Below are 13,230 nucleotides of genomic sequence, written 5' to 3' on the forward strand. Positions count from 1 at the left end.
CCAGGGATCGAACCCGGGCCCTAGGCAGCGAAAGCACAGAGTCCTGACCACTGGACCGCCAGGGAATTCCCGGCAAAGACCTTTTTTTTTTTTTTTTTTTAAAGGGTATTGCTAGGTCAGAAAGGATATGCATTTGAAATTTTTTTTTAAATTAATTAATTAATTAATTTATTTTTGGCTGTGTTGGGTCTTCGTTTCTGTGCGAGAGTTTCCTCTAGTTGCAGCGAGCGGGGGCCACTCCTCATCACGGTGCGCGGGCCTCTCACTGTCGCGGCCTCTCTTGTCGCGGAGCACAGGCTCCAGACGCGCAGGCTCAGTAGTTGTGGCTCACGGGCCCAATTGCTCCGCGGCATGTGGGATCTTCCCAGACCAGGGCTCGAACCCGTGTCCCCTGCACTGGCAGGCGGATTCTCAACCACTGCGCCACCAGGGAAGCCCCAAGACTTCTTTTTGATGGCAGTGGAGTTTCTCATTGTCTGTCTTCCATTCCTGTAACGTATCATCTATAATTGCCAGTTTCTGTTGGTTTCTTTAAAATGGAGCAAGAAATTAAAGACACTGCAAAGTAGTCCAACGTCTAGATTTTTATAATTTTGTTCCAACCTTTTATAGTTATCCCATTCATACCAAATTTGAGAGGGATTTTTAAGGAACTGTCTCCCTGTGAACATCCAAAAACATTCAGCTTGTTTTTGGAGAAGTAAGACTCTTTTTCTGTACACTCATAGTCCATCGGTTTAGAGAACAAATATTAGTAAATAACAAAATTTCAATAACGAGTACAATGGAGGTAAACAGGTTTAGGAACAGTCTTAAATAAACACACAGTTCCGCATGTGGGAACAGAGGCGTGGATTTGCTAGAGCATAGGCTGCTGGCCAGGCACATCAGGGTGCTAAGGGCATCAGTTAGCAGGTTTTACAACAGAGGAACAGAGCATGTTGGCTAACTGGAGGTCAGTGGAAAACTTTTACAGGATGCGTATTAGAATCGTCTGAGATGATTTCCAGTATCCACATCAACTAAGTCATAATCTCTGTCCCTGGGGAGTGGATCTTAAACTATAGATGTGGCTTCCAGAAACTCCTCCATCCTGTGTGTTTAGAGGGCGTGGAGGCAGGTCTCACAGATGAGCAGACCCCCAAATGTTCTTCTTCTCAAGGACAGAAGTTCTGCGGCCTGACTCAGGGGTGTCCCCAAACCAGCGAAAGCTGGGCATTCCAGGCCACAAGCCCGCCTTCTTACCAGCGCACACACACCTAGGCAGAAAACCAGAGCTGGTCTCATTTTCTCCCTCTGAGTTCTCTCTGTCCTCCCTGGCTCCTCTTCATCTTCCCAGTTAATCTCAGTTAATCCTTTGCCAGCTTTTCTGAGCAAAGACTCTGACCTGCCAAAAAACTAGCCTTTATTGAGCACTTGCTGTGTGCTAGCTGCCTCACATAGAGTTCACTTCATCTTCGGTCAACCAACCCTCCCCACTCCACTGCCAACCAAGACCTGGATCGTCATCTCTCTGGACCACACTGCTGGGGCTGCTTAACGTTTATTTCTGATGATTGATTAAATCCAGTCTATTGCTGGCACTAGACTCCAAGCCCCTTGAGGGCAGGGACCACGTCTATTTATTCGCACTGCATCCCCAGCACCTAGCCCAGTGAATGCAGGGTGCACTGCAAGTACTTGCTGATTCAAAGGAATGAATGAAAAACGATATAAAGTAGGTATCATTACCTCCATGTTATAGGACAACTGAGGCTTGCCGGGTTTCAATAACTTATGCATGTTTTAGAACTATCCAGTGTCAGAGTTAAGGTTAAAACCCAGGTTATTCTATACTAAACCTGAAGGGGAATTGCAGGGAGAAGGCGAGTGTGACTGGAGAGCCGTTCAAAAAGAGTCAGGAAAGGTGGGCAGGGGCAGCCCACTCTGGGCCTTGTAGGCTGCTGAGAATCTTGGTCCTTACCCTGCGGGCAGTGGGAAGCCCTGTAATGTCTGCAAGTCCCAGTGAGGGGATCATCCCCAAGGGTATTAGGAAGCACTTCCTTACATAGAGGCTCCTCTCAGCCAGAGGGCTGTGGGTGGGTCCTCCTCTCCCTCTTTGGATGCGTTCTTCCTGTCCCCAGAGAGAACTGTCCTGCCTTAGAGAGTCAGGCAGGGGATGGCTCCAGCACTTGGCTCTTCCCCCTTCCCAGGGCCCCATCACTCCCAGCCTCCCCTGGGTGTTTGTGCCTCTTGCCACTTGCTTGTAAGTTTCCTAATATAGCCTGGCCATTTCCTCCCCAGCTGGAGGCCAAGAGCCCTTCTCCTGTTGCAATCTCAGTTTTTCCTGGGCTTAAAGTGGCCACGTCAGCCCATCTCACGCCAAATTTAAGCCAAAGGTGGAATGGTTGATTTAATTTCACAAACTTGTCCAATCTAGAGATTAGATGTCTTCTTTCTTTCCTCTGGTTTACCATCTCCTCTGCTCTGTTCTTGCTCACTTCCCCCTTTGATATATATATTTTTTCTTCTTTCTTCTGAGACTCCTGGAAGGAGCACAGCCAGACATGGGTATGAGTTTTGACTCTGTGCATTTATTAGCTGTGTCATCTTCGGTGAGTCTTATAGGAACTATTAAATATCTCTCTGGTCATTTTCGCAGATCTGTTTTCAGATGGATAGAGCAGAAAGAAGAGAAAATAGTTGGAAAGTGCATGCTATTCACTCACTCACTCATTCAACAAATATTTATTGAGTACCTATTTGATACTGTTCTAGGTACTAAGGATACAACAGTGAGCAAAAAAGAATGGAATCCCTGCCTTTATGGAACTTACATTCCAGTAGGGGAGATGGTTAATAAACAAAAGAAAAAGCAAAATATATGTAATATTAGATATGCTATGAAGGGAAAAAAAAGCAAAGAAGGGAGATTAAAAAAAAAAAAACCTTGGGTGGGGGTTATAATTTTAAATAGGGTGGTGAGGGAGTCTTCAGTGAGATGACATTTGAGTAAAGGCTTGAAGATGGTGAGGGAGTGAGCCATGCAGATATCTGGAGGAAGAACATTCTAGGCAGAGCAGACAGTAAATGCAAAGGCCCTGAGGCAGGACCATGGCTAGTGTGCGGGAAGAACAGCAAGGAGGCCTCTGTGGCTAGAGTGAAGTGAGGGAAAGGGGAGAATGGGAGGAGGTGAGGATGGAGGAGTGATGGGGATGAGATCAGGTAGGGCCTTGTGGGTCACTAAGGACTTCAGCTTTTTCTCTGAGTAAGAAGGAGCAGAGCAGTGTCGTGATCTGGCTTATTATATTTGAACAGAATCCCCTCTGATAGGTGTGTTAGGGAGATAATGGTGGCTCGGGCTACCATCTAGCAGCAATGGGGGTGGTGAGACGTGGCGAGATTCTAGATTCACTTGGAAAGTAGAGTGGACAGGATTTCCTGATGGATACTTGCGGGACACTGTACTGGGTAGGGGTTTTTTTTTTTCCTTAAAAATTTATTTACAAATTATTCATTTATCAAATCAACTTTATTGAAGGATAATTTCCATGCAATAAAACACATTTTAAGTGCAGTCTTTTTTTTTTGAATTTTTGAATTTTATTTATTTTTTTATACAGCAGGTTCTTATTAGTCATCAATTTTATACACATCAGTGTATACATGTCAATCCCAATTGCCCAATTCATCACACCACCACCACCCCCCCGCCCCGAGGTGCACAGTCTTGACAAACATCTACATCTGTGTAACCACCAGCATAGTCAAGATACAGAACATTTCCATCAACTCAGAAAGTTCCCTTGTGCCCCTGCACAGTGGATCCCCCTTACCCCTCTGGTAACCACAGATCTGCTTTCTATCACCATAGTTTAGTTTTTTCCAGGCTTTCATGTCATTGGAATCATATGATTTGTCTCCGGCTTCATTCCCTTGGCATGTTTTTGAGATCCATCCATGTTGGTGTGTGTTTCAGTAACATGCTACTTTTTATTGCGGACTAGTATTCCATTGTGCGGTTGAGTGCAGTTTGTTTATCCATTTTCCAGTTAATGGACATTTGGGTTGCTTCCATCTTTTGTTGTCTCCCAAAGAAGCCGGAAAACAGGTATTATTTTTCTACTTTCCAGGTAAGGAAATTGAGAATCAGAAGAAGTAGCTTGGTCAAGGTTCCCCAGCTTAGATGGTGCTTGAAACCAGTTTGTCTCTCTCTCTGTGTTTCTTTCTGTCCTCCTGCTTCCCACACAATGTGGCCCCATGTGGATGAGCTTGGAAAATGGAGCATAATAGTTTTCTATCTGTCTCCTCACATTTTCATCCTTTGTACCACACTCTCATTTCTTTATTCTCTACACTTGCCACATAATCCCACTTCCCCAGCTTGAGTCAGACCTCAGTTCAAATCCCAGTTCTGCTTCTTCCTCACTGTGTGACTTTGGGCAAGTCACATAACCTCCCTGAACATCAACCCACCTAAGAAATGGAGAGCATATTTGCATCTTCCTTTGCGAGGTCATGCCCAACGCTCTCATCTCTCTCTGTCTCTCTCCGTTTCTCTTTGGCCCTTTTATAGTTGATATTCTCTGATCATTGGTTTTTCGTGGCTGGTCATTGAAGGCAGGTGAGCCCTGCTGTCCTCTCACCCCTGGCTGTTCCTGCCTGCCGTACTGAGGGGCCAGAAGCACCAGACACCCTCCCCAACAAATTAAAGCAGAATTTCAGGTGGCAAGGCCCGGGGATCTGTATTTTATATTTAGCTTCTCACATGCAGCCAGGATTGAGAACTGTGGGCTCAGAGCATGAGCTTTGGGCATCAGATAGACTTGGGTTTTGATCCTGCTTCCTTGGTCAAGTCTAGTAACTTCTCAGATCACCAACTTCCTCTCCTGTAAATGAGCATCTGCATGAGACCCACCTCACAGGATTGCTGAGAGGTGTAAGTGAACCCCCCCCGCCCCGCACTGTACGTGATCCTTGATGGGGTCTCTTCACACACAAAGGGCTGGGGCGGGGTAGGCGTGGGACCCTGAGCTGGAGCAGTCTGTGCTGGGAGGGGCCGGGCCGCGTGGAGTCATGGGGACTCACTATCCTTTGCCTCCAGAGTCGCAGTGCCCCGATTCCTAGAAGCCCAGCATCTCAAAGTGAGGCCAAACCTTAGAGCCTCATCACCAACATGTCATTGACTGATGGGGCAATCGAGCCTGTAAGAAAGGAAGAGAGTCACCCAAGGTCACACAGTGAGATGGCGTTTCTGGACAGGTTCAAGCCAATCAATCAGCAAATATTTCTGGAGCACCTCTATGTGCCAGGCACTGTCCCAGGTGCTGGGGATACATCAGAACAGAAAACAGGAAAGATCCCTGCACCCACAAGGCTTCCATTCTAGCAGGGGAGGAAAAGAAATAAAGCAATAAAGCAATAAATATAAATAAATAAGTCATATGGTATGTCAGAAGGTGATAAATGCTATAGAAAAAAAAAATAAAAGTAGATCACGGATATCTTGGTGCTTGTGGGGACACAGGCAGATTGTAGTTTTAAATAGGGTGGTCAGGTAGTCCTCAGTGAGCAAAGACTTGAAGGATATAGGGAGGAAAAGAGTTCCTGGCAGAGGGAACAGCCAGTGCAAACGTCCGAATGGGAACATGCCTGTTGGGTTGACCTTAAGAGTCCCTTGCCAGCCATCCTGGGTATTTGTTGGCAAGCCATTTGGTTTTTTTGGTTAACCAGGGCAGCACATCAGCTTGTGTCTAAAACAACGGTTCTGAATTTCCCCCCTCACTTTGGTGAACACGTGTCACGCACTGTTCTACATACAAAAGGCACAAGGATGAAGGCAGGGAGATAGCTTTCAGTGGTGCTGCTGCGGAGAGAAAGACCAAGAAGGTAGAACAGCTGTGTGTGTGGGTGAGGGGAGGTGTTGAGTCGGAGATGCTGTGTAACATCTGGGGGCATCCATCTCCAAGGCAACATGTGGAGCTGCAGAGGGGAAGAAGTTGGGGATATATTCGGGAGAATCTGCAGGACACAGATGGCAGTTATAAAAACACCAGATGATGCAATCACCCAGGGAGGATGGGGAGGAGGTTTTGGACGGAGCCCCGGGGAGCACAGCCTGTTAGGATGGGGGTGGAATACGAAGATATTTTGTCACCTTTGTATCAGCTTGTTCATACAACTCAGGTGACCTCACACGCTAGCATAACTTTGTAAAATCACAACATCACACATATCTTTTCTTTCTTAGTTTTTCAGCAATATTAACTCATTTAAACCTCCAACAACCCTATGAGGTAAGAGGCAATTGTTACCTGTTTGACGGGTGAGGAAGCTGAGCCTCAGAGAGGTTAAGTCACTTGCCCAAGGTCACACAGCTAGCAAGGGCAGAGGCAGGGTTCGGACCCAGCAGCCTGGCTCCGCAGTCTGTGCTCCTAACCATTACTCTGTGCTGCCTCTCTATTCACATCGTGGCCACATGCACAGATTCTATTTCCCAGGAGATCAGGTATTCACACTCATGGACACGCAAGGCCTTCTTGTTACCAGCTCCCTGTACACGCCATCTTGCGTACACGTCGTCTTACACGGTCTCAGTTTCATTAATGCGCACAACTTCACACACTCACTCAGCCTCGAGTGTCTCAGATTACTTTGGGCTTTAACACTCAGATGGCCTTGTGTACTCAGACCTCACACATACCCATAATGTCACCTCCACTGGGCACTCACTCCAGTGTGTACACACTGCATCATACACTCATGAGCTCACAGAGTCAAAGGACACCGATAGGCACGCTCCTAACAGTCTTCTCTACCCATGGCCTTGCACAAATACACACTCGCCTGTGCCCTCCAACATTCACACCGCTAGGCAAACTCACCGTCTTATCCATTCATGACCTTGGACTTTCACGTCATCTTGCACACTAGGATAACGATGCACACGCATTTAACCTCACATACCGACAGAGCCTTGCCTGCTCACAAGTTTGCACTCTTTGATCCTCTAGCAGTCTTGCACCCTCACTCAACTTTGCCTTTCCTGCATACTTAAGACCTCAAATGCTCTCATAACCTTATATATGTCCCATGCTCACGTGATCTCGGTCACCCTCTGTGCACACACTGCCTTGCACACGCAAGCTTCTACACGCACACTCACAAATGCAACATTCACGCTACCGCACAAACTCACTGTCGTACCACTCGCGCTCTGGCACATTCATTTGCTCTGTGTGATTCCAAATCTGTGCACACTCACACAGCCTCATCTGCGCACACAACCTCACACTTAAGACGGCCTCACTCAACCTCACCCGATTTCGCACAGTAAAGATCCTGGCGCATTCCCACCAACAGAAATATTCACACCGGTCATGCAAACTCCTTCCGGCCTGTCCACTCGTGTCCTGGCACGCACTCCCGGGGCCCCGCCTTCCCACACAACTTCACACACTGACACTCGGCGTCACACCACCTCACTCCATCTTGCACGCTCGTGGCCTTGCCACGTTCCCACCGACAGAAATATTCACACCGCCACGCAGACTTCTGGCTTGCACGCCTTTGTTCTCCCACACTCACTCACGCAACCTCACACACTCAGAGCCTCGCCGGCTTTGGTCACTCCGCCCTCCCTGCCTCGCAACAGCCTGGCCTGCCCCCGCCCTGGCGCCCCCGGGGGCCCCGTCGGGCCGCCCCACTGACCGCCCTCTCCTCGCCCGCAGGGACGTACCAAGGCCAGTTCACCAACGGCATGCGCCACGGCTACGGCGTGCGCCAGAGCGTGCCCTACGGGATGGCCGTGGTGGTGCGCTCGCCGCTGCGCACGTCGCTCTCGTCCCTGCGCAGCGAGCACAGCAACGGCACGGTGGCCCCGGACTCGCCCGCCTCGCCGGCCGCCGACGGCCCCGCGCTGCCCGCGCCCGCCATCCCGCGCGGTGGCTTCGCGCTCAGCCTCCTGGCCAACGCCGAGGCGGCGGCGGCGCGGGCGGCCAAGGGCGGCGGCCTGTTCCAGCGGGGCGCGCTGCTGGGGAAGCTGCGCCGCGCCGAGTCGCGCGCGTCCCTGGGCAGCCAGCGCAGCCGCGTCAGTTTCCTCAAGAGCGACCTCAGCTCGGGCGCCAGCGACGCCGCGTCCACCGCCAGCCTGGGCGAGGGCGCCGAGGGCGCCGACGAGGCCGCGCCCTTCGAGGCGGACATCGACGCCACCACCACAGAGACCTACATGGGCGAGTGGAAGAACGACAAGCGCTCGGGCTTCGGCGTGAGCGAGCGCTCCAGCGGCCTCCGCTACGAGGGCGAGTGGCTGGACAACCTGCGCCACGGCTACGGCTGCACCACGCTGCCCGACGGCCACCGCGAGGAGGGCAAGTACCGCCACAACGTGCTGGTCAAGGGCACCAAGCGCCGCGTGCTGCCGCTCAAGAGCAGCAAGGTCCGCCAGAAGGTGGAGCACAGCGTGGAGGGCGCCCAGCGCGCCGCCGCCATCGCGCGCCAGAAGGCCGAGATCGCCGCCTCCAGGTAGGACCCCCGGGGCGGGCGCAGATGGGCTGTGCCCCACTCGGGGAAGAAATCCTGGGCCAGGGCAACCTAGGAGGCCCTGTTTCGGCTTCTTTCTCCATCAGGGGCTCCTCCATGACTCTATATAGAGGAGTCTATATAGAGGGTTCATTGGAAGTGCTTCGGGATCTCATGTCACCTGTTCACCCATCCATCCATTGTCCAGACATCCATCCATCATCCATCCATCCATCCATACAGTCAGTGACTCCCATCCACCCATTCGCCCAACCCCTCCCTTCACTTAAACCTTACATTCACCCAACCTTTGTAATATCAACGGGAACAGCCATCTCCCTACCCACCCAGTCACACCCATCCATCCACCCAGCCACCCATTCAACCACCCAGTCACCTCATCCAACCAACCAGCCATTCATCCACTCACCCAACCCCTCCGTTCACCCAACTCTGTCCATCCTGCCACCTCCAGCCGCTCAACCTCTCTAATATCCACCCAGACCACCACCCATCCACCCAATCATCCACCCATTCAACTTTCCATCTTTACACCCACCCCACCATGCAGTCATCCACCCATCCATCCACCAGCCATTCATCCAGCCACCCAGGCACCCATTCAACCACCCATCCATCCCCTCATCCCCAGCACCCACTTTCACTCAACTTCTCCCATCCACTGAACCACCAGCCATCCTATTCAACCATGCATCCATTCACCAGACACCTTCGTTCACCCAGTTACCTCCATTTATCCAGTCACCCCATTACCCAGTCATGTTTCCATTCACTGAAACAACATCCACTCCCACCCACCTACCCAGTCATCCAACTGTCCATCCATTATGCATCCATCCAACCGCCTTCATCACCCAACCATACTTAGATCCAACAATCCATCCACCCTTCCATTCACTAAACCACCTCCACCCACCCATCCGCCAGCCCTGCATCCATCCCCCCTCCATCCATTCAGTACCTACCCTTTCATCCATATTCAAGCCCCTCTATGTCTTTTTATTGTACTTCAGAAAAAGTTCCAGTGTTGCCTTCAAAGATTTATAACACCTACTGTGTGCATGGCACTATTTTAAGTGGTTTACAAGTATTGACTCATTCAGTCTCCTTAACGGCTTTATAATATTGGTACTATTTTTATTTCCATTTTACAGATGAGCTAAATGAGGCACTGAGAGATAAGGTGACTTGTCCCAAATCACCCAGGTAGCTAGTGGCCAGGTAGTAGGTGGTTCCTTCCCTCCTATCCAGCCTCATTTTCTACCACCCTTTCCTTGGACCGGGATTTTTTTTCTCTGTACCAGTCACACTGGCCTTTTATTATCCTTCTCTGGTTCTTCCTGTCAGAAGGCTTTTGTTCCTCCTGGTTCCTTTGCCTGGACTGCTCTTCCTTTCTCTTGCTGCCCCCTTAGTTTGTATTCCTCCTTCAGAGCTCAGGTCAAGCCTGACCCCCGTAGAGAGCTGATGAGGCCCAACCCCCCCATCACAGGCCACCTCTCACTCAGCTGCATGGATGTCTTCTTAGAACATCTCGCAGTTGCAACTTTATGCAGCTTATGTGATTTTCTTTTAACCTAATACTTATAAAGAGCTTCCTGTGAGCCAGTCACCATTCTGAGGTCTTTACATACATTAACTCATTTAATCTTTACAAGATCGTGAGGAGGTAGGTACTATTATTATTCCCATTTTGCAAACGTGGCTGAGCTGCGGGGACAGCAGAGCGTGCGGCAGGACAGTGGTGAGAGGTACTAGCCCGTCCCAGTGCCTATAGCAGTCCTGCTGGTGGCTCAGAACGAACTGGGCTGGAGGCTTTCGCCCTGTGGTCTTCAGGATTAAGCAGACCGAGGGCCAAATCTTGGCCCTGCCATCTTTTAGCTCAGACCTGGGCACATCAGTTTGCCCGTCTGAACTTCCGTTTCCCCATCTGTGGTGCCACCATTGCCTAGTTGTATGTGCTTGGCTAAATCAACCTCAGTTGTCACATTTATAAACATGGGGTTGGTCTGAGAGTTAAGAAACATAGTGCAAGTCCAGTGGTTCACAGCCCTGTCATGGCATGAGTTCCCTTGGAAGCCAACTTTGAGATGGAGATGAGTGTGCAGGAAGTTTACAGGAGCCCTCTCAGGATCAACACCCGTGGCGAAGGGAAGGCGGCAGGATTGGGCAGAGGGAGATGCTGGGCTGCAGTGCAGTCTCCACAATGCATCCGCCGACCACAAGGCGCGGCCTGCAGTGAAGATGACCTTCAAAGTTATCCCAAGTGGAAGTGGGGGAGGTGGATCTTTACACCCTCTGCACTGGCTGCCGGCTGACCTCCAGAAAGGGGCATGACCTGGGGCTGGATGGCCCTCCTCAGCCAAGGGCAAGCCCTGGACAGGATTGACAGCGGGCAGCATTCTGAGCAGCTGGGTTGGGGGCAGGGGGAGGGGAGGAATAAATCCTTGGTCCTGAAGGGGAAACTGGGTAGCAGATCACAGTATCTACTACAGTGCTGGACACCTAGCAAGGACTTCATAAATATTACTAGTCATTGTCGTCCTTCGATGAATTCATTTTACAGATGTGGAAACTGAGGCCCAGAGAAGGAAGACAGTATGTTTTAGCCCACCTGACAAGCAAGTGAGAGAACCAGGGCTTCAGCCCCTGGCTTTCTGATTCCAAAGCTTTAACCAGCACGTTTTCCCACTCTAAACTTTGTAAACTTTAAATTGTCACGAACGTAGGAGCAGTTAGTAGCATTAAGGCAGAAAGGAGGTATGGGTAGTTTTTCTAAGGCTTCTTGGTTAGGGGCAGAGCCAGGCTTGTGACCAGGCGATCATATAATTTATTGTCCAAACTTGGACACTTTTATGAGTAAAAGGGGGCACTTTTTAAAAATAACACTTTTATGTTGTACTGATTTTAGATTTACAGAAAAGTTGCAAAGATAGTACAGAGAGTTCTCATATACTCTCCGCCCAGATTCCTCTCATGTTAACTTCTTTCATTACAGTAATACATTCATCAAAGCCAACATGCATACCTCACTGTTACCTAAACTCCAGACTTTAAGGTGGTGTCTGCCAGCTTTCTCTGCTGTAAAGTTACCATTTTCCCCTTTCCCTAATTTAATCTTTGGAACACAGACATCAAGTTCAGCCCACACTCAGGACGGAGAAGAGTCTGGAATTAAGCTCTACCTTTTGGAGGGGGAAGTATCCACATACATTATTTGGAATCCTTCTGTACGGAAGATTTGTCTCTTCTTCCAAATGGAACATTTAAAACTATTATGCCAAGTGTATATAGTTACAACAGGTATAAGCCAGGACTGTCCGGGGCCACCCTGGGACACGGCAGAGCTTAGATGAGGTAAGAGCTGAAGCTCTTGATTTGGAAGACCATGAGTTAGAATTCTGGCTCTTCTACTGAATTGCTATGTGACCTTGCCCAAGTTGCCTCACCACTCTGAACCCTGGATCTTGTTTCTTCCTAGGGTTTTTTGGGGGAGTAGATGAGCTAATGCCTGTAAAATGCCTGGCACAGAGCAGCCAGCAGTAAAAGCAGTCATTGCCATCATTTAACATGTTCGCTTTTAAAAGTGAGGAAATGGAAGCTTGGAGAGAAGGAGGGATTTCCCCAAGCTCTCCCCTGCTGGGAGCAAACTCTTGCCCCTCTCTGCCCCTTTGCTTTCCCTGTCCTTCCTGCCAAGGCTGTGCCCTTGAACATGAAGGTGTTGAGCTGCCTCCAAGAAGGCTGCCAGGCCCACAGCCGGGCACTGAGTCTCTGGAGTGAGAAGGTGGTGCCAGCTTCCTCCAGGCGGTGCTACTGGGAGGGGAGTGTAGAGGAGATTTGGATTCCTCATCCTGGATGCCCACGGGGCTGGTGGCATGTGGGGGGCAGCTGCCTGACTCGGTTTTAAACTCAGATTGAATTTCCAATTAAGGTAATCTTTGGGTTAGGAGGAAAAGCAGGGTTGTCTCTCTCCCAGGGGCTTTGGTGAGTAATCGGGCTGCAGAGAACAGAAAGCCTTCCCACCAGCCTTCAGGCCCAGGCGGACCTAGGGTTTCTGTCTATTGTGGCCTCAGACTCCATGCCCTGGGCTTACGTGGAAGCTATCAGCTCGACGTCTAGGATCAGGACAGCTTTCCCAGGGAGAAGGGGAAAGCTGAGAAGTCTCATCCCCTAAAATGGGCTATGGATTGAAAATGATTCTAGATCTGTGCTGTCCAATATGATAGCCACCAGCCGTATGTGTGTGTCGAGCTCTTGAAATGTGGCTGATGTGAATTGAAATGTGCTACAAATGTGAAACACACACTGGCTTTCAAAGACTTAGTAAGAGGGGCTTCCCTGGTGGCGCAGTGGTTGAGAATCTGCCTGCCAATGCAGGGGACAAGGGTTCGAGCCCTGGCCCAGGAAGATCCCACATGCCGCAGAGCAACTAAGCCCGTGTGCCACAACTACTGAAGCCTGCGTGCCTAGAGCCCGTGCTCCGCAACAAGAGAAGCCTGCACACCAGAATGAAGAGCAGTCCCCGCGTGCCGCAACTAGAGAAAGCCCGTGCGCAGCAACAAAGACCCAACACAGCCAAAAAAGAAAAAGGCTTAGTAAGAAAAGAATGTAAAGTAACCTAGTAATAATTTTTTATATTGATTACAGGTTGAAATGATTATATTTTAGATATAGTAGGTTAGAGAAAGTGTATTATTGTAATTAATTTCACTT

The 13,230-nt window shown here is 49.9% G+C and overlaps 1 protein-coding gene across 1 annotated transcript in view; it reads left to right on the top strand.

Annotated features, from left to right (window-relative positions):
• Positions 1–13,230, top strand: part of JPH2 (junctophilin 2) — a 61,640-nt gene that overhangs the window by 15,713 nt on the left and 32,697 nt on the right. Inside the window, exon 2 of the mRNA XM_068523939.1 lies at positions 7,710–8,502. Coding sequence (XP_068380040.1) covers positions 7,710–8,502 — 793 coding nt within the window. The remainder of the gene's footprint in view (positions 1–7,709; positions 8,503–13,230) is intronic.

The sequence above is a fragment of the Eschrichtius robustus genome, chromosome 16 (genome assembly GCF_028021215.1).
Source record: "Eschrichtius robustus isolate mEscRob2 chromosome 16, mEscRob2.pri, whole genome shotgun sequence".
Taxonomy (NCBI): Eukaryota; Metazoa; Chordata; class Mammalia; order Artiodactyla; family Eschrichtiidae; genus Eschrichtius; species Eschrichtius robustus.